This window comes from Coregonus lavaretus (genome assembly GCF_964263955.1).
Source record: "Coregonus lavaretus genome assembly, contig: HAP1_SCAFFOLD_187, whole genome shotgun sequence".
Classification (NCBI taxonomy): domain Eukaryota; kingdom Metazoa; phylum Chordata; class Actinopteri; order Salmoniformes; family Salmonidae; genus Coregonus; species Coregonus lavaretus.
Window position 1 is genome coordinate 136,763 of NW_028159222.1, and position 21,753 is coordinate 158,515.

A 21,753-nucleotide genomic window follows, 5' to 3' on the forward strand; every position below is an offset into this window, starting at 1 on the left:
TACAGTACACCCTCTGGACAGGACACTAGCCTATCTCCTGTTTCTGTAGTGAGACAGCTTGATGTACCAGTACACCCTCTGGACAGGACACTAGCCTATCTCCTGTTTCTGTAGTGAGACAGCTTGATGTACCAGTACACCCCCTGGACAGGACACTAGTCTATCTCCTGTTTCTGTAGTGAGACAGCTTGATGTACAAGTACACCCCCTGGACAGGACACTAGTCTATCTCCTGTTTCTGTAATGAGACAGCTTGATGTACCAGTACACCCCCTGGACAGGACACTAGTCTATCTCCTGTTTCTGTAGTGAGACAGCTTGATGTACCAGTACACCCCCTGGACAGGACACTAGTCTATCTCCTGTTTCTGTAGTGTGAGACAGCTTGATGTACCAGTACACCCCCTGGACAGGACACTAGTCTATCTCCTGTTTCTGTAAGGTGAGGTAGCTTGATGTACCAGTACACCCCCTGGACAGGACACTAGTCTATCTCCTGTTTCTGTAAAGTGAGACAGCTTGATGTACCAGTACACCCCCTGGACAGGACACTAGTCTATCTCCTGTTTCTGTAAAGTGAGACAGCTTGATGTACCAGTACACCCCCTGGACAGGACACTAGTCTATCTCAGGGTCTTGAGTGTTAACGTGACAGTAACTTCGTCCCCATGCTATTGCACAAAGCACATATAAGCCTGGTACATCAAGGATTCAAAGTTCGCCTTAGTGGGAGAGACCATAGAATTCTGTGGGAGTGACCTACTGAATAAAGCATTTGTCATCATTTAATTTGAGCGAATCACACGACTGCAAGGCGTGGCTCTGTGCTTGTGGTGTGCTTGAGTACGGGGGCGGGTTAGGGGGAAGGTGTTGTGGGAGATGATTGGTTGGTAGATTAAGCCGATTAAGCAAATGCCTATACGCCTGGAGTTTCTCCAGGTCTTTCTTTGTTGGCTAACGAAGGCTAAGGTTGACTCGTTGGTCCACCAGATTCTTTGCGTATTTGGCCGGAAGTGTCTGAACGACATTAGGGTGACAGTAACCATTAGAGAATACCATTATGTTAATGACATTATAAACAGGGAACCTACTCTTCTTTTAAGCAGCCTTTCTTCCCAGGCTCCTCTTCTTCCTCATCTGGCTCCTTCCCCTCTTCAAAGTTGCCGTGAAGGTAGGGGTTGAGGGGAGGAGGGTGCCACAACGAGCCGTTCTTGAACATGCGGAATTCGTCCGTCCGCCATTTTGTTGGCACTTCTCCCTGTGGGGGGGTTAGGACATCATTCACATTAGATTACACAATGAGGACATTGCTCAGGGTGTCAAACAGTAACATGTTCAACAATCCCTCTGCTTCCTCCTTTTCAATGTGACAATATAAAGAGAACAGACATGTTTGACCTATACAGCTTTCCACCTAACCAGTCATGAGAGAACAGACATGTTTGACCTACAGTGAGGGAAAAAAGTATTTGATCCCCTGCTGATTTTGTACGTTTGCCCACTGACAAAAGAAATGATCAGTCTATAATTTTAATGGTAGGTTTATTTGAACAGTGAGAGACAGAATAACAACAAAACAATCCAGAAAAATAAATGTCAAAAATGTTATAAACTAATTTGCATTTTAATGAGGGAAATAAGTATTTGACCCCCTCTCAATCAGAAAGATTTCTGGCTCCCAGGTGTCTTTTAAACAGGTAACGAGCTGAGATTAGGAGCACACTCTTAAAGGGAGTGCTCCTAATCTCAGCTTGTTACCTGTATAAAAGACACCTGTCCACAGAAGCAATCAATCAATCAGATTCCAAACTCTCCACCATGGCCAAGACCAAAGTGCTCTCCAAGGATGTCAGGGACAAGATTGTAGACCTACACAAGGCTGGAATGGGCTACAAGACCATCGCCAAGCAGCTTGGTGAGAAGGTGACAACAGTTGGTGCGATTATTCGCAAATGGAAGAAACACAAAAGAACTGTCAATCTCCCTCGGCCTGGGGCTCCATGCAAGATCTCACCTCGTGGAGTTGCAATGATCATGAGAACAGTGAGGAATCAGCCCAGAACTACACGGGAGGATCTTGTCAATGATCTCAAGGCAGCTGGGTCCATAGTCACCAAGAAAACAATTGGTAACACACTACGCCGTGAAGGACTGAAATCCTGCAGCGCCCGCAAGGTCCCCCTGCTCAAGAAAGCACATATACAGGTCCGTCTGAAGTTTGCCAATGAACATCTGTTGTGGTCAGATGAGACCAAAATGGAGCTCTTTGGTATCAACTCAACTCGCCATGTTTGGAGGAGGAGGAATGCTGCCTATGACCCCAAGAACACCATCCCCACCATAAAACATGGAGGTGAAAAAATTATGCTTTGGGGGTGTTTTTCTGCTAAGGGGACAGGACAACTTCACCGCATCAAAGGGACGATGGACGGGGCCATGTACCGTCAAATCTTGGGTGAGAACCTCCTTCCCTCAGCCAGGGCATTGAAAATGGGTCGTGGATGGGTATTCCAGCATGACAATGACCCAAAACACACGGCCAAGGCAACAAAGGAGTGGCTCAAGAAGCACATTAAGGTCCTGGAGTGGCCTAGCCAGTCTCCAGACCTTAATCCCATAGAAAATCTGTGGAGGGAGCTGAAGGTTCGAGTTGCCAAACGTCAGCCTTGAAACCGTAATGACTTGGAGAAGATCTGCATAGAGGAGTGGGACAAAATCCCTCCTGAGATGTATGCAAACCTGGTGGCCAACTACAAGAAACGTCTGACCTCTGTGATTGCCAACAAGGGTTCTGCCACCAAGTACTAAGTCATGTTTTGCAGAGGGGTCAAATACTTATTTCCCTCATTCAAATGCAAATCAATTTATAACATTTTTTACATGCGTTTTTTCTGGATTTTTTGTTTTGTTATTCTGTCTCTCACTGTTCAAATAAACCTACCATTACAATTATAGACTGATCATTCCATTTACATCATTTAGCAGACGCTCTTATCCAGAGCGACTTACAAATATTTAGCTTGAATCATACAAAAAACTCAATTCAAATCTATATACATTACACGTAATTTTACGGTTTAGCAACGCAATTATTTTCTTTAAGTTTTGGCAGAGGTATCACGATAAGCAAAGGACTACCGACTATGTGTTCATTGTTTTTGTTTGGGTCTCGTATAAAAAGATAAAGACATAGGTGTTATTATAAAGTACATTACAAAACTGCGCCCCCCGTTCGAGTCCAGGCCATTCTGAGCATGCCGCAACCCTGCAGTCCTGTTGCCCTTGACGACCGGGACTGCCTTTTTCCCTCATTTCTTTGTCAGTGGGCAAACGTACAAAATCAGCAGGGGATCAAATACTTTTCCCCCCCTCACTGTAAACTACTTTCCACCTTTACCAGTCATGAGAACAGACAACAGAGGTGCTAAAGAAGAAGGCAGAAAGGGAGGATGTGATGCCGGAGCTGATGCCAGATGATTGGCTGGTACATACTGACCTGCAGTATGGTGTAGAGTTTCCAGCGGTAGTACACGTGTGCTGGGCTCTGATTCTCAAACAGAAACCTGACCAACAGAGGCAACGTAATGACAAACAGTCAACTTGTTGTATAACAAATACATTATGGTACATGACATTACATAATCAAAACGGTTATCATAGGACACACACACACACACACACACACACACATACATACCGGTACATGGTGTTGTTGAGCTCTCGATTCATGATCATGGCTTCAAACATGGGGCCCTCACGCACCACAAACTCGATCATTCGGTGGATGAGAGAGAGCAAATTCCTAGAAGAAAAACACAGTTAAAACAAATGGATTCAGAGCAGTCGACCCTTCTTCTCCTAAGGCCCAGCCTGTCTGTCTGTCTGTCTGTCTGCCTGCTAGTGAGAACTAGTACAGCCTCTGTCCTACACTAACACAAAACATGTACTAGACAATTCAACTTGGAACTATTTCTTACATTGTATCATTTGACTAGATTAACTAATCTGTGTGAAAATGTTACACGTGTAAGAATGGAAGAAACATCTTCCTAAATGGTTGACCTTTAGCATTTCTGAAATTATAAGACCGTACACCAATTTCAAGAGCCATCAGCGGTCTAAAACAAACAGAAGTTATTACTTCTACTAGTTACATAAGCGTGCATGGGTCTTTGTAAATCAAGATAACAGGCAACGCTAACTACCATCTCCCCACAGTAAAGACTAGAAGGAAGGGAGGACAGTGAAGCTGGATAATAATAAAAAAAGTGATGGGGAGGTTTGAGTGACTCTTTATTGAGTGAAGTATCAGCCAATACAGTGCCTGTCAGACCCACCCTCAACTCCTGACTGGCTGGCTGGCTGACTGACTGACTGGCTGACTGGAAAAACCAAAGCAGTATAGGATTGTTGGCCTAAATAGGCTACATAACAAAAGGCCCTCTATTGGTCATTTGAATCACTACATAATGATGTATCAATAAATACCAATGTGTAAATGGGTGAATTAGGCCTAAGCTCCTTCGGAGAATTTCAGAGTGATCTAATAAATGGTGCGTGTTGGACAAATTAGTGGCCAACAAAACAACAAAGGATGTCTTTCATTTAATTTGTAGACAACACAAATCACATTGACGAGATAGTATTGGAGCTGATCCTACCACTGCATGGTGGGTAAAATTCTGTATACTTTCCCAATCCATCCCATGATGCTTTCAGGTCCCTCGCTGCCGCAGACAGTTCAACTTGTTCTGCTCACCAAGGCCAATGTCAAAAGGTCACTGAGACTAATGGGAGGTTTGGATTGGATGTCTGAGCTGGGGCCAGGTGTTGCTGACCCCGTGATTGGATGACAGAGGCCAAGGGGGCGTGTCGGTGGGAGTGAGCAATAGTCAGAGGGCAAGAACCCAACTACTGCCAGAATGGTATGGTATGCAAGCCATGTGAGTGAGTGTAATATGTACCTAGCATCATAACGTAGATGTTATTAGCCTATGCATGCGAGTGGTGATATGGTGTAGTGAAAATGATTTTGATGACCTCTATACCATCAGACGGGTAATGGCATGGTGGTTCATGGACTGTATTGATGTTTGCAGGGTGAGTTGGATAAATGTGTGAAGAGAAGAGCATATGGACAGTGTGGTGGACGTAAACCAATGGTGTGCTGTAGGAATGAGTATATTGTAGTGTACTAGCATTAAACCTGATGGGGCTATAAGGCTAAGTCTGCTAGCATTAAACCTGATGGGGCTATAAGGCTACTCCATCTGCTAGCATTAAACCTGATGGGGCTATAAGGCTACTCCATCTGCTAGCATTAAACCTGATGGGGCTATAAGGCTACTCCATCTGCTAGCATTAAACCTGATGGGGCTATAAGGCTACTCCATCTGCTAGCATTAAACCTGATGGGGCTATAAGGCTACTCCATCTGCTAGCATTAAACCTGATGGGGCTATAAGGCTACTCCATCTGCTAGCATTAAACCTGATGGGGCTATAAGGCTACTCCATCTGCTAGCATTAAACCTGATGGGGCTATAAGGCTACTCCATCTGCTAGCATTAAACCTGATGGGGCTATAAGGCTACTCCGTCTGCTAGCATTAAACCTGATGGGGCTATAAGGCTATGTCTGCTAGCATAAAACCTGATGGGGCTATAAGGCTAAGTCTGCTAGCATAAAACCTGATGGGGCTATAAGGCTACTCCATCTGCTAGCATTAAACCTGATGGGGCTATAAGGCTACTCCATCTGCTAGCATTAAACCTGATGGGGCTATAAGGCTAAGTCTGCTAGCATTAAACATGATGGGGCTATAAGGCTAAGTCTGCTAGCATTAAACATGATGGGGCTATAAGGCTAAGTCTGCTAGCATTAAACATGATGGGGCTATAAGGCTAAGTCTGCTAGCATTAAACATGATGGGGCTATAAGGCTAAGTCTGCTAGCATTAAACATGATGGGGCTATAAGGCTAAGTCTGCTAGCATTAAACATGATGGGGCTATAAGGCTAATAAGTCTGCTAGCATTAAACATGATGGGGCTATAAGGCTAAGTCTGCTAGCATTAAACCTGATGGGGCTATAAGGCTAAGTCTGCTAGCATTAAACTTGATGGGGCTATAAGGCTACGTATGCTAGGATTAATCCTGAAGGGGCTATAACGCTACGTATGCTAGCTTTAAACCTGATGGGGCTTACGTCTGCTAGCATTAAACCCGATGGGGTCATAAGCCTACGTGTGCTTGCCTCAACCATTGCTCACCCATACTGAACAACCCCCCCGTAGCGTGCAGAGATCTAATTGATCAATCTTTTAAAATGTGGGTTTATTCATTATGGGTCGTTTTTCTACGTTTTTACACCAATTTAAAAAAGAAAAACGTGTACCTTTCTGTTGGGATAACCACTTTGACTGTGGCTTGGGACAGAGTCTGTATATGAAGTCACATCAGATAATAAACATAGAATATGTGAGTATTATTAAAAGGCAACAGGTGAAAAATATAATATAAAAATGCATTATAAACTGCATCATATGAAAAACAACTTTCCTTTACTGCTGTCAGTTTTACTAAAGGTCAAATGTATACAGTTCTTAAATTCCCACACAACTTACCATTGCTTCTTTATTTAGCCTAAATAACACACCTCTCTATATAGCCATTGTTCCTGTACTGTCATCCTAAATTATTTTCCTCTAACCCAGCTAGGGAAAACGGCAATGCAAAATCTTGCCTCAATAAATGTAGACATTTTTTTTAAACGGAATAAACCCATGACTAGTAGAAGATATGACCAAAAATGTCACTACCTGCCCAATAGCCTAAGTAGGCCTGTGGCTAACAAAATAGTTTAAAATACTGGTTCAACAGGCCTAATACAGCATACAGCAACATCCCAGACATGACACGGTGAGTTACCTTGTCGAATTCCTCCTTGTTCTTTGGCGGAGGGAGCAGGGCGGCGTTGGGGTTCTTCAGCCTCTCGCTGGGCTGTGCGTTGAAGGGCAGGCCGGAGGGGGGCGGAGGGAGGGTGTTCTCCACCATGGATGGGGGGATGTAGATGGGGTGAGGTGGGATGGGCACACCTTTACCCCAGCCCAGCTTCATCTCAAAGTTCATGATCATCTTCCCTGGAAGCAGTACAAAACAGTATCTTAAAAAAACAACACTAGTAGCCTATTTGTCTTCTATCAAAATCACGGTCTATCTGATCTTACTACCAATTCTACTGAAGCAGCTGCTCTTTTCAATGTGCTAGGAATGCCAATATGTCATGGTCGTGTTGATGTTAACAAATACAAATTGGGGGGGGAAATAACCATTGTTATTCTGTTTTGCATTTCTATAACCAATGATGTTGTGTCTACCTTCTACAGGCCGTTCTGTGGGGTACATTATTGATGAATGACCCCTTTCAGTCCCTTCACTAAGTATTCACACCGCTTGACTTTTCCCACAATTTATTTTGAAACTAAGTTGTATTAAAATTGATTTAATTGTAATTTTTGTCGTCGATCTACACAAAATAATAGTCTAATGTCAAGTGGAAGAAAATGTCGAACATTTATAAAAATGTATGAAAAATAAAAAACACTAATATATCTTGATTAGTTAAGTATTCAAGCCCCTGAGTCAATACATGTTAGAAACAATGATTACAGCTGTGAGTCTTTTGGGGTAAGTTTCTAAGAGCTTTGCACATCTGGATAGTTCAATATTTGCCCATTATTTTTTAAAATTCTTCAAGCTCTGTCAAGTTGGTTGTTGATCATTGCTAGACTGCCATTTTCAAGTCTTGCCATAGATTTTCAAGCCGATTTAAGTCAAAAGTAGTCCCCTGTAGCTCAGTTGGTAGAGCATGGCGCTAGCAAAGCCAGGGTTGTGGGTTCGATTCCCACGGGGGGCCAGTATGATTTTTGTTATTTTTATGTATGCACTCACTAACTGTAAGTCGCTCTGGATAAGAGTGTCTGCTAAATGACTAAAATGTAAAACTATAAACTAGGCCACTCAAGAACATTCAATGTCATCTTGTTAGCGACTCCAGTGTAGATTTGGCCTTGTGATTTATGTTATTGTCCTGCTGAAAGGTGAATTCGTCTCGCAGTGTTTGTTGACAAAGCAGACAACCAGGTTTTCCTCAAGGATTTTGCCTGTGCCTAGCTGTATTCCATTTCTTTTTATCCTAAAAAACTCCCAAGTGCTTGCCGATGACAAGCACACCCATAACATGATGCAGCCACCACTGAAGAGAGGTACTCAGTGATGTGTTGTGTTGGATTTGCCCAAACATAACGCTTTGTATTCAGGACAAAAAGTTAATTTCTTTGCCACATTTTTTGCAGTATTACTTAAGTGCCCTGTTGCAAACAGGATGCTTGTTTTGGAATATGTTTTATTCTGTAAAGGCGTCCTTCTTTTCACTCTGTCAATTAGGCTAGTATTGGACAGAGTATGACAGATTTTTTTACTTGTCCAAAAGCTCAAAATAAAAAATGGTCTGGAACACCATGTGCCAAAAAGGTTGTATGATGCAAGGAACCACTTCACAAAATAACCATTATTATTATCACTGGTATTGACCATGGAAGGCTGCTGATCCCATGTATCATATCTCCTGCCATTCTGGCCTTGAACAAGTCATGTAATGTAAGTGAAGTTGCATCGTGACAGTTGTGATGATAACTAAGGCTTTAATACCGTTGAGGTTCTTCAGAGCTCTCTCCGCATCCCTCCGGTTCATGAAGGCCACAAAGCCACAGTTCCTCTCCCTGGCCCTCTCCTCATCTGTCCGCGGCCACATGATCTTCACGCTGGCCAGAGGACCATAGCGTCCAAACTCCTGACACAGCATCTCCTCGTTCATCTACACAGCAACCACAACAACAGAGAGGGAGGAACTTTTTGTTATTGGTGTCATTTTACATTGGGATATCCTCAGTAATACAATATATTAGCAGCATTTCAGTTACTAATATAGGCAATTAGGCATATAAACACATTTATAAGCCATTTATAAACCATAAAAAGGTTTACCTGTGGGTTGATGTTTCCGAGATATAAGTTAGTCGTAGAGGGGTCTCCGACGTCATGGGAACCAGGTGCAGAGTCGTCCAGAACTGCAGAGAGAGCAGAGCAGCTAAGCCTTTCTATATTATATCAACTTAGTGACACGTAGATATTAAAAGCAAGCCACTGTATTAAGTTATCAAATTACCACTGGAAGGACGGTTTCTTCTTGAAGAACCATCCACTAAAAAAAGCAGAGAAGCAGGATAAATGTTGTTTCCCAGCTAAGTGGAAGTGGGGTGGAGGTTGGAGGCAGTCAGTATGAGAGAGAGGGGGGGGGGGGGGGCAGTCAGTATGAGGGGGGGGGGGGGGGGGGGGGGGGGGTGGAGGCAGTCCGTATGAGAGGGGGGGGGGAGGGGGGGGGGGGGCAGTCAGTATGAGGGGGGTGGAGGCAGTCAGTATGAGGGGGGTGGGGGGGTGGAGGCAGTCAGTATGAGAGAGGGGGGGGGGGTGGAGGCAGTCAGTATGAGGGGGTGGGGGGGTGGAGGCAGTCAGTATGAGGGGGGTAGAGGCAGTCAGTATGAGGGGGGTGGAGGGTTGGAGGAAGTCAGTATGGGGGGTGGAGGGGGTTGGAGGCAGTCAGTATGGGGGGTGGAGGGGGTTGGAGGCAGTCAGTATGAGGGGGGTGGGGGGGTGGAGGCAGTCAGTATGAAGGGGTGGGGGGGTGGAGGCAGTCAGTATGAGGGGGGTGGAGGCAGTCAGTATGAGGGGGGTGGAGGGTTGGAGGAAGTCAGTATGGGGGGTGGAGGGGGTTGGAGGCAGTCAGTATGGGGGGTGGAGGTAGTCAGTATGGGGGAGGTTGGAGGCAGTCAGTATGAGGGGGGTGGGGGGGTGGAGGCAGTCAGTATGAGGGGGTGGGGGGGTGGAGGCAGTCAGTATGAGGGGGGTGGAGGCAGTCAGTATGAGGGGGGTGGAGGGTTGGAGGAAGTCAGTATGGGGGGTGGAGGGGGTTGGAGGCAGTCAGTATGGGGGGTGGAGGTAGTCAGTATGGGGGAGGTTGGAGGCAGTCAGTATGAGGATGGGGGAGGTTGAGGCAGTCAGTATTAGGAGGGGGTTGGAGGCAGTCAGTGTGAAGAGGGGGGGTTGGAGGCAGTAAATATGAGGAGGGGGGTTGGAGGTAGTCAGTATGGGGGGTTGGAGGCAATCAGTATGAGGGGGTTGGAGGCAATCAGTATGAGGGGTGGAGGGGGTTGAGGCAGTCAGTATGGTGGGGTGGAGGGGGTTGAGGCAGTCAGTATGGGGGGAGAAGGTAGTCAGTATGAGGGGGGTGAGGGTAGTCAGTATGAGGGGGGGTTGGAGACAGTCAGTATGAGGGGGGTGGGGGGGTGGAGGCAGTCAGTATGAGGGGGTGGGGGGGTGGAGGCAGTCAGTATGAGGGGGGTGGAGGCAGTCAGTATGAGGGGGGTGGAGGGGGTTGAGGCAGTCAGTATGGGGGGAGAAGGTAGTCAGTATGAGGGGGTGAGGGTAGTCAGTATGAGGGGGGGTTGGAGACAGTCAGTATGAGGGGGGTGGGGGGGTGGAGGCAGTCAGTATGAGGGGGTGTGGGGGTGGAGGCAGTCAGTATGAGGGGGGTGGAGGCAGTCAGTATGAGGGGGTGGAGGGTTGGAGGCAGTCAGTATGAGGGGGGTGGGGGGGTGGAGGCAGTCAGTATGAGGGGGTGGGGGGGTGGAGGCAGTCAGTATGAGGGGGGTGGGGGGGTGGAGGCAGTCAGTATGAGAGAGGGGGGGGGGTGGAGGCAGTCAGTATGAGGGGGTGGGGGGGTGGAGGCAGTCAGTATGAGGGGGGTAGAGGCAGTCAGTATGAGGGGGGTGGAGGGTTGGAGGAAGTCAGTATGGGGGGTGGAGGGGGTTGGAGGCAGTCAGTATGGGGGGTGGAGGTAGTCAGTATGGGGGAGGTTGGAGGCAGTCAGTATGAGGGGGGTGGGGGGGTGGAGGCAGTCAGTATGAGGGGGTGGGGGGGTGGAGGCAGTCAGTATGAGGGGGGTGGAGGCAGTCAGTATGAGGGGGGTGGAGGGTTGGAGGAAGTCAGTATGGGGGGTGGAGGGGGTTGGAGGCAGTCAGTATGGGGGGTGGAGGTAGTCAGTATGGGGGAGGTTGGAGGCAGTCAGTATGAGGGGGGTGGGGGGGTGGAGGCAGTCAGTATGAGGGGGTGGGGGGGTGGAGGCAGTCAGTATGAGGGGGGTGGAGGCAGTCAGTATGAGGGGGGTGGAGGGTTGGAGGAAGTCAGTATGGGGGGTGGAGGGGGTTGGAGGCAGTCAGTATGGGGGGTGGAGGTAGTCAGTATGGGGGAGGTTGGAGGCAGTCAGTATGAGGATGGGGGAGGTTGAGGCAGTCAGTATTAGGAGGGGGTTGGAGGCAGTCAGTGTGAAGAGGGGGGGTTGGAGGCAGTAAATATGAGGAGGGGGGGTTGGAGGTAGTCAGTATGGGGGGTTGGAGGCAATCAGTATGAGGGGGTTGGAGGCAATCAGTATGAGGGGTGGAGGGGGTTGAGGCAGTCAGTATGGTGGGGTGGAGGGGGTTGAGGCAGTCAGTATGGGGGGAGAAGGTAGTCAGTATGAGGGGGGTGAGGGTAGTCAGTATGAGGGGGGGTTGGAGACAGTCAGTATGAGGGGGGTGGGGGGGTGGAGGCAGTCAGTATGAGGGGGTGGGGGGGTGGAGGCAGTCAGTATGAGGGGGGTGGAGGCAGTCAGTATGAGGGGGGTGGAGGGTTGGAGGCAGTCAGTATGAGGGGGGTGGAGGCAGTCAGTATGAGGGGGTGGGAGGGTTGGAGGAAGTCAGTATGGGGGGTGGAGGGGGTTGGAGGCAGTCAGTATGGGGGGTGGAGGTAGTCAGTATGGGGGAGGTTGGAGGCAGTCAGTATGAGGATGGGGGAGGTTGAGGCAGTCAGTATTAGGAGGGGGTTGGAGGCAGTCAGTGTGAAGAGGGGGGGTTGGAGGCAGTAAATATGAGGAGGGGGGGTTGGAGGTAGTCAGTATGGGGGGTTGGAGGCAATCAGTATGAGGGGGTTGGAGGCAATCAGTATGAGGGGTGGAGGGGGTTGAGGCAGTCAGTATGGTGGGGTGGAGGGGGTTGGAGGCAGTCAGTATGGTGGGATGGAGGGGGTTGAGGCAGTCAGTATGGGGGGAGAAGGTTGGAGGCAGTCAGGAGGAGGGGGGTGGAGGCAATCAGTATGGGGGATGAAGGCAGTCAGTATGAGGGGGGTTGGAGGCAGTCAGTATGAGGGGGGGTTTGCAGGCAGTCAGTATGGGGGGGCTTGGAGGCAGTCAATGTGAAGGGGGGTGGAGGCAGTCAGTATGAGGGGGTTGGATGCAGTCAGTATGAGGGTGTGGAGGCAGTCAGTATGAGGAGGGGTTGGAGGTAGTCAGCATGGGGGGGCTTGGAGACAGTCAGCATGGGGGGGCTTGGAGGCAGTTGGTGTGAATGGGGGTGGAGGCAGTCAGTATGGGGGGGTTGGAGGCAATCAGTATGGAGGGGTTGGAGGCAATCAGTATGGGGGGGTTGGAGGCAGTCAGTATGGGGGGGTTGGAGGCAATCAGTATGGAGGGGTTGGAGGCAATCAGTATGGGGGGAGTTGGAGGCAGTCAGTATGAGGGGGGGGTTGAGGCAGTCAGCACGAGAGGGGAGAGGGTTGGAGGTAGTCAGTATGAGAGGGGGGTTGGAGGCAGTCAGTATGAGAGGGGGGTTGGAGGCAGTCAGTATGAGGAGGGGGGGTTTGCAGGCAGTCAATATGAGGGGGATGAAGGGGGTTGGAGGAAGTCAGTATGGGGGTCGAGGGGGTTGGAGGCAGTCAGTATGAGGGGGTGGAAGCAGTCAGTGTGAGGGCGTGGAAGCAGTCAGTATGGGTTGGAGGCAGTCAGTATAGGGGGAGTTGGAGGTAGTCAGTATAGGGGGAGTTGGAGGCAGTCAGTATGGGGGGTTGGCAGGCAGTCAGTATGAGGGGGGGATTGAAGGCAGTCAGTATCGGGGGTTTGAGGCAGTCAGTATGAGGGGGGGGTTGAGGCAGTCAGTATGAGAGGGGAGAGGGTTGGAGGTAGTCAGTATGAGAGGGGAGAGGGTTGGAGGCAGTCAGTATGAGGGGGGATTTAAGGCAGTCAGTATGAGAGGGGGGGTTTGAGGCAGTCAGTATGGGGGGGATTGAAGGCAGTCAGTATGGGGGGTTTGAGACAGTCAGTATGAGAGGGGGGGGTTGGAGGCAGTCAGTATGAGAGGGGAGAGGGTTGGAGGTAGTCAGTATGGGGGGGTTGAGTCAGTCAGTATGAGAGGGGGGGTTGGAGGCAGTCAGTATGAGAGGGGAGAGGGTTGGAGGCAGTCAGTATGAGAGGGGGGGTTTGAGGCAGTCAGTATGAGAGGGGGGGTTTGAGGCATGTCAGTATGAGGGGGGATTGAAGGCAGTCAGTATGTGGGGTGGGGGGGTTGGAGGCAGTCAGTGTGGGGGGGTTGGAGGCAGTCAGTGTGGGGGGGTTGGAGGCAGTCAGTGTGGGGGGGTTGGAGGCAGTCAGTGTGGGGGGGTTGGAGGCAGTCAGTGTGGGGGGGTTGGAGGCAGTCAGTGTGGGGGGGTTGGAGGCAGTCAGTATAAGGGGGGGATTGAAGGCAGTTAGTGTGTGGGGTTTGAGGCAGTCAGTATGAGGGGGGTGGGGGCAGTCAGTAAGAGGGTGGTGGGGGGGGTCGGAGACAGTCAGTAAGAAGGGGGGATCAGAGGCAGACAGTATGAAGCGGGAGGGGGTTGGAGGCAGTCAGTATGAGGAGGGGGGGTTGGAGGCAGTGAGTATGAGAGGGGGTGGGAGGGTTGAAGGCAGTCATTATGAGGGGGTGGAGGCAGTCAGTATGAGGGGGGTGGAGGCAGTCAGTATGAGGGCATGGAGGCAGTCAGTATGGGGGTGTTGGAGGTAGTCAGCATGAGCGGGGGGGTTGGAGGTAGTCAGCATGAGCGGGGGGGTTGGAGGCAATCAGTGTGAGCGGGGGGGGAGTTGGAGGCAGTCAGTATGAGGGGGGGTTTGCAGGCAGTCAGTATGAGGGGGGGTTGGAGACAGTCAGTATGAGGAAGAGGTTGGAGGCAGTCAGTATTAGGGGGGGGGGGGGGTTGAAGGCAGTCAGTATGAGGGGGGGTTTGAAGGCAGTCAGTATTAGGGGGGGGGTTGAAGGCAGTCAGTATGCGGGGTGGTGGATGTAGTCAGTATGAGGAGGGGGGTAGTCAGTATGATCCAAGAGCCTTTACAGTGGGGAGAACAAGTATTTGATACACTGCCGATTTTGCAGGTTTTCCTACTTACAAAGCATGTAGAGGTCTGTAATTGTTATCATAGGTACACTTCAACTGTGAGAGACGGAATCTAAAACAAAAATCCAGAAAACCACATTGTATGATTTTTAAGTAATTTGCATTTTATTGCATGACATAAGTATTTGATACATCAGAAAAGCAGAACTTAATATTTGGTACAGAAACCTTTGTTTGCAATTACAGAGATCATACGTTTCCTGTAGGTCTTGACCAGGTTTGCACACACTGCAGCAGGGATTTTGGCCCACTCCTCCATACAGACCTTCTCCAGATCCTTCAGGTTTCGGGGCTGTCGCTGGGCAATACGGACTTTCAGCTCCCTCCAAAGATTTTCTATTGGGTTCAGGTCTGGAGACTGGCTAGGCCACTCCAGGACCTTGAGGTGCTTCTTACGTAGCCACTCCTTAGTTGCCCTGGCTGTGTGTTTCGGGGCGTTGTCATGCTGGAAGACCCAGCCACAACCCATCTTCAATGCTCTTACTGAGGGAAGGAGGTTGTTGGCCAAGATCTCGCGATACATGGCCCCATCCATCCTCCCCTCAATACGGTGCAGTCGTCCTGTCCCCTTTGCAGAAAAGCATCCCCAAAGAATAATGTTTCCATCTCCATGCTTCACGGTTGGGATGGTGTTCTTGGGGTTGTACTCATCCTTCTTCTTCCTCCAAACACGGCGAGTGGAGTTTAGACCAAAAAGCTCTATTGTTGTCTCATCAGACCACATTACCTTCTCCCATTCCTCCTCTGGATCATCCAGATGGTCATTGGCAAACTTCAGACGGGCCTGGACATGCGCTGGCTTGAGCAGGGGGACCTTGCATGCGCTGCAGGATTTTAATCCATGACGGCATAGTGTGTTACTAATGGTTTTCTTTGAGACTGTGGTCCCAGCTCTCTTCAGGTCATTGACCAGGTCCTGCCGTGTAGTTCTGGGCTGATCCCTCACCTTCCTCATGATCATTGATGCCCCACGAGGTGAGATCTTTCATGGCGCTTCAGACCGAGGGTGATTGACCGTCATCTTGAACTTCTTCCATTTTCTAATAATTGCGCCAACAGTTGTTGTTTTCTCACCAAGCTGCTTGCTTATTGTCCTGTAGCCCATCCCAGCCTTGTGCAGGTCTACAATTTTATCCCTGATGTCTTACACAGCTCTCTGGTCTTGGCCATTGTGGAGAGGTTGGAGTCTGTTTGATTGAGTGTGTGGACAGGTGTCTTTTATACAGGTAACGAGTTCAAACAGGTGCAGTTAATACAGGTACTGAGTGGAGAACAGGAGGGCTTCTTAAAGAAAAACTAACAGCTCTGTGAGAGCCGGAATTCTTACTGGTTGGTAGGTGATCAAATACTTATGTCATGCAATAAAATGCAAATTAATTACTTAAAAATCATACAATGTGATTTTCTGGATTTTTGTTTTAGATTCCGTCTCTCACAGTTGAAGTGTACCTATGATAAAAATTACAGACCTCTACATGCTTTGTAAGTAGGAAAACCTGCAAAATTGCCAGTGTATCAAATACTTGTTCTCCCCACTGTATGTATTTTAGATAGTCTAGCGGTTTCCTAGCCTGAAATCTTAACTGACATGCTTTGTTCGACCATTGAAACAGACTCCAGCCTAACCTCACCCGGTCAGTAGTTATACAGCAGACACTTACTTGAGGAGCGTTTTCCCTCCGTCCCAGAGAGAGGTTCGAATCGACTGACTCTGCCTTTGATCTTGTGCCTCTCATCCCTCTCCTCCTGTATTCTGGGAGAGACGGACAGAGAAGATGTCATGCAATCCAGGGCAATCGACAAGTCCATGGAGCAACAGATGAGGGATGTGAAATCGCTTACTGTTTCAGTTCTTCCTTAAACAGCTCTAGGTTACTCTTCTTCTTCCCCTTTTCAGTTGTTTTCTTCAGTGTCTGAAAGGAAGTTAAAAAATATATTAGTCCAGTAAAAGGACTACCTATTAGATTAGTTTAACAGCAGTCAAATACAGTGGGGGAAAAAAAAGTATTTAGTCAGCCACCAATTGTGCATGTTCTCCCACTTAAAAAGATAAGAGAGGCCTGTAATTTTCATCATAGGTACACGTCAACTATGACAGACAAATTGAGAAAAAGAAAAAAAACAGAAAATCACATTGTAGGATTTTTAATGAATTTATTTGCAAATTATGGTGGAAAATAAGTATTTGGTCACCTACAAACAAGCAAGATTTCTGGCTCTCACAGACCTGTAACTTCTTCTTTAAGAGGCTCCTCTGTCCTCCACTCGTTACCTGTATTAATGGCACCTGTTTGAACTTGTTATCAGTATAAAAGACACCTGTCCACAACCTCAAACAGTCACACTCCAAACTCCACTATGGCCAAGACCAAAGAGCTGTCAAAGGACACCAGAAACAAAATTGTAGACCTGCACCAGGCTGGGAAGACTGAATCTGCAATAGGTAAGCAGCTTGGTTTGAAGAAATCAACTGTGGGAGCAATTATTAGGAAATGGAAGACATACAAGACCACTGATAATCTCCCTCGATCTGGGGCTCCACGCAAGATCTCACCCCGTGGGGTCAAAATGATCACAAGAACGGTGAGCAAAAATCCCAGAACCACACGGGGGGACCTAGTGAATGACCTGCAGAGAGCTGGGACCAAAGTAACAAAGCCTACCATCAGTAACACACTACGCCGCCAGGGACTCAAATCCTGCAGTGCCAGACGTGTCCCCCTGCTTAAGCCAGTACATGTCCAGGCCCGTCTGAAGTTTGCTAGAGTGCATTTGGATGATCCAGAAGAGGATTGGGAGAATGTCATATGGTCAGATGAAACCAAAATAGAACTTTTTGGTAAAAACTCAACTCGTCGTGTTTGGAGGACAAAGAATGCTGAGTTGCATCCAAAGAACACCATACCTACTGTGAAGCATGGGGGTGGAAACATCATGCTTTGGGGGTGTTTTTCTGCAAAGGGACCAGGACGACTGATCCGTGTAAAGGAAAGAATGAATGGGGCCATGTATCGTGAGATTTTGAGTGAAAACCTCCTTCCATCAGCAAGGGCATTGAAGATGAAACGTGGCTGGGTCTTTCAGCATGACAATGATCCCAAACACACCACCCGGGCAACGAAGGAGTGGCTTCTTAAGAAGCATTTCAAGGTCCTGGAGTGGCCTAGCCAGTCTCCAGATCTCAACCCCATAGAAAATCTTTAGAGGGAGTTGAAAGTCTGTGTTGCCCAGCAACAGCCCCAAAACATCACTGCTCTAGAGGAGATCTGCATGGAGGAATGGGCCAAAATACCAGCAACAGTGTGTGAAAACCTTGTGAAGACTTACAGAAAACGTTTGACCTGTGTCATTGCCAACAAAGGGTATATAACAAAGTATTGAGAAACTTTTGTTATTGACCAAATACTATAATTTGCAAATGAATTCATTAAAAATCCTACAATGTGATTTTCTGGAGAAAAAAAATCTAATTTTGTCTGTCATAGTTATAATAATATAATATGCCATTTAGCAGACGCTTTTATCCAAAGCGACTTACAGTCATGCGTGCATACATTTTTTTTTGTGTATGGGTGGTCCCGGGGATCGAACCCACTACCTTAGCGTTACAAGCGCCGTGCTCTACCAGCTGAGCTACAGAGGACCATGTGTACCTATGATAGTTGACGTGTACCTATGATGAAAATTACAGGCCTCTCTCATCTTTTTAAGTGGGAGAACTTGCACAATTGGTGGCTGACTAAATACTTTTTTCCCCCACTGTAAATGCTGATTGCAATGATACATACATGTATTTTATCTAATGTTAAAAACTGTGGAGGGGTTTCCAAAGGCAGGAAGCTGCTTTTCGGTGCTGCTGTTGTTTCGAAGCGTGACTTGGGTTTATACAGCTTGCCCTTCTTGTCATCAGAAGCAGCCTCCTCTGTAGGAAGAAACATTCAGTACGTCAACACAAGTTAGTCTAGTTTCTTACTACAATGTACAATACAATAGTTTACAACTGTATTTATCCATTACACAGAGACAATGGAAATTGGTAATTTGACTGCCCAACCCTACTAAACAACATATCTACACATTTAGTATTTAGCTAAAAAATATCCCTGATAGTTTTGTGCGATTTGTGAAGGTTGAGTTGGTTCTTCTTACCTTTAGTTGCGTTAGCAATGCCCCCCCGGACGAAGGCCTTGACCTTGCCCTCTCCTCCCTCGAAGGCAGCCAGGAACTCTTCATAGATCTCTGCAGCTGCACGCTCATCCTCCTGCCAAGGACCAGACCATCAACATCTCTCACAACATCAGAGCACTTGTCCAATAAGAAAAACGTATTTTAATTTCTGTTGCAAAAACTTTTGCTACCGTTTGCTCTAATCAACACAACACCGATTCAACAATCCAAGTTAAACACAAAAAGCTGAAGCTACATGCACGCACTTTGGAATGATCAAGTTAATTCAAAATGCAAGGTGAATTAGGATGTTGCCCAAAACAAACATGTGGGCATATCCCGATTTCAATTTGATCCCTTGTGTGGGCCACAACTTGTAACTTCAAATCAAATGTTATTTGCCACATGCGCCGAATACAACAGGTGTGGACCTTACAGTGAAATGCTTACTTACAAGCCCTTAACCAACAATGCAGTAAAAAAAATAAGATGGGTAATGAAAAAATAGTAAGTGAAAAATGTAACCTATACTGGGGGTACTGGTACAGAGTGAATGTGCGGGGGCACCGGTTAGTCGAGGTAATTGAGGTAATATGTACATGTGGGAAGAGTTAAAGTGACTATGCATAGATAATAAACAGAGTAGCAGCAGCGTAAAAGAGGGGGTGGGGGTTGGGGGGGGGCAATGCAAATAGTCCGGGTAGCCATGATTAGCTGTTCAGGAGTCTTATGGCTTGGGGGTAGAAGCTGTTAAGAAGCCTTTTGGACATAGACTTGGCGCTCCGATACCGCTTGCTGTGCGGTAGCAGAGAGAACAGTCTATGACTAGGGTGACTGGAGTCTGACAATTTTTAGGGCCTTCCTCTGACACCACCTGGTATAGAGGTACTGGATGGCAGGAAGCTTGGCCCCAGTGATGTACTGGGCCGTACGCACTACCCTCTGTAGTGCCTTGCGGTCGGAGGCCAAGCAGCTGCCATACCAGGCGGTGATGCAACCAGTCAGGATGCTCTCGATGGTGCAGCTGTAGAACTTTTTGAGGATCTGAGGACACATGCCAAATCTTTTCAGTCTCCTGAGGAGGAATAGGCTTTGTCGGGCCCTCTTCACGACTGTCTTGGTGTGTTTGGACCATGATAGTTTGTTGGTGATGTGGACACCAAGGAAATTTAAGCTCTCAACCTGTTCCACTACAGCCCCGTCGATGAGAACGGGGACTTGCTCAGTCCTCTTTTTTTTCCTGTAGTCCACAATCATCTCCTTTCTCTTGATCACGTTGAGGGAGAGGTTGTTATCCTGGCACCACACAGCCAGGTTTCTGACCTCCTCCCTATAGGCTGTCTCGTCGTTGTCAGGCACTATGGTGTTGAACGCTGAGCTGTCAATGAATAGCATTTTCACGTAGGTGTTCCTCTTGTCCAGGTGGGAAAGGGCAGTGTGGAGTGCAATAGAGATTGCATCATCTGTGGATCTGTTGGGGTGGTATGCAAATTGGAGTGGGTCTAGGGTTTCTGGGAAAATGGTGTTGATGTGAGCCATGACCAGCCTTTCAAAGCACTTCATGACTACAGACGTGAGTGCTACGGGTCGGTAGTAATTTAGGCAGGTTATCTTAATGTTCTTGGGCACAGGGACTATGGTGGTCTGCTTCTAACATGTTGGTATTACAGACTCAGTCAGGGGACATGTTGAAAATGTGATGACACTTGCCAGTTGGTCAGCGCATGCTCGGAGTACACGTCCTGGTAATCCGTCTGGCCCTGCGGCCTTGTGAATGTTGACCTGCTTAAAAGTCTTACTCACATCGGCTACGGAGAGCGTGACTTGTAACATAAAATACATTTTCAACACTTATATTTAGTCTTACCTTCTTTTTGATTTCCTCTTGTTCCTTCTTGCTTAGGGTCCTCTTGGACACGGCCGTTTTGCCAATGCTGAAGGACTTCAACTTGCTCTCTAGAAGCGCCTACAAATGTAAACAAAATACAATTTAGTTAGCTGAAGAGTTGAATACACTCTCATGTCACAGTACAATAATAGTTAATATATATTTTAACTAATTTGTGCATTTTCCTTGAGATTGCTTGATATTCTTCCAGGCATTAGTTAACACGCTGACCTGACAGACAAAGTTGTGAAGCAGTTACCTTACAGTATGCTAACTGGTGAGGTTATGCTAACTTGTGAGGTGACAGGTTGTTGCTAGCTAGCTGCTAACTATCTAGCTAATAGCCAACTAGCAATTTACTAATACTGTGGATAGTATTGATGCGTTGTTGAATTGGAATGATCGAAATGTTGACAGTTTGTCAGTAGCTTAGCTAACTAACTTAGTTGGCTGGCACCACTAGTAGTTAGTTAACACTGGCTGCCAGGAGGCCTACGGATACGTCGGGTCCGATCGTTTTCGTCCATCTACAGCTTCACAGAGGCAAAGGACTAGTGCAGGGTAGCGTTAGCTAGCTACCGTTTATTTATTCTCCACGCTGGTGCAACAACCAAAATCAAGCACCAACTCATAGCAACTAGCTAAATGAGCCAAATCCTATCATAGTAATCAGTTAGCTAGGTAAACACCTGGTGAAATCAGTCCAATGTTTGAAACAGGAAAAATACTGGTGTATCAGGCCCTTTAGCTAGCTAGCGTTAGTTAACTACCTGGTCTTTTCGTACACAAATGCTCCTTATAATTAGGAACACGTATGGCTACCGCTGCACAACGTTTATAACCACACAAAGTACAATAAACAGTTCGTATAGCGTTTAATAGCCTATACATCAAGTAAATATCGATTAAAAGATTCACCTTTGCGCTGGCTTTCTGCGAACCACCAGGCGTTCGGTCCGCCATCTTGGTTATGCAAACTCTAATCAATTACCGATTTTGGGATACGTTTTTTTTTACCTAGTCCAAAATAGTCAAATAAAGAAATATCGATGACTGTTTGCGTCATAGCTTAGTGGTTTGAATGGCCTACCACCTAAATTGTGGCCGTGTAATAATACGCTAGTCGATAAAGAAAAAAACTAGAACTATTAATTAATCAGCCAACTGTAAATCACAGTCGTGATTTCTTTTTTGTGGGGTTGATGCCTACCCCATATTTAAATTGCATTACCCAACTTGTATGGGGGGCCAGTATGAAAAATGTATGCACTCACTAACTGTAAGTCGCTCTGGATAAGAGCGTCTGCTAAATGACTAAAATGTAAATGTAAAATGTACTATT

At 47.4% G+C, this 21,753-nt stretch overlaps 1 protein-coding gene across 4 annotated transcripts in view; it reads right to left on the bottom strand.

The window, feature by feature from the left end:
* LOC311123170 (U2 snRNP-associated SURP motif-containing protein-like) overlaps positions 1–21,379 on the bottom strand; it is a 42,780-nt gene extending 21,401 nt beyond the window's left edge. For 2 of the 4 annotated variants that reach the window (XM_084197434.1, XM_084197433.1), the window contains exons 1-14: positions 21,330–21,379; positions 20,391–20,489; positions 18,506–18,617; positions 18,145–18,278; positions 16,199–16,269; positions 16,018–16,109; positions 9,228–9,263; positions 9,047–9,129; positions 8,711–8,876; positions 6,929–7,140; positions 6,396–6,439; positions 3,698–3,802; positions 3,497–3,563; positions 1,092–1,258 (exon numbers count right to left, since the gene is read on the bottom strand). In XM_084197434.1, coding sequence (XP_084053560.1) covers positions 1,092–1,258; positions 3,497–3,563; positions 3,698–3,802; positions 6,396–6,439; positions 6,929–7,140; positions 8,711–8,876; positions 9,047–9,129; positions 9,228–9,263; positions 16,018–16,109; positions 16,199–16,269; positions 18,145–18,278; positions 18,506–18,617; positions 20,391–20,489; positions 21,330–21,374 — 1,433 coding nt within the window. In that variant the 5' untranslated portion in view covers positions 21,375–21,379. The remainder of the gene's footprint in view (positions 1–1,091; positions 1,259–3,496; positions 3,564–3,697; positions 3,803–6,395; positions 6,440–6,928; positions 7,141–8,710; positions 8,877–9,046; positions 9,130–9,227; positions 9,264–16,017; positions 16,110–16,198; positions 16,270–18,144; positions 18,279–18,505; positions 18,618–20,390; positions 20,490–21,329) is intronic. The other 2 variants (XM_084197436.1, XM_084197435.1) reach the window with 1 other exon arrangement.
* Between the last annotated feature and the right edge of the window lie 374 nt (positions 21,380–21,753).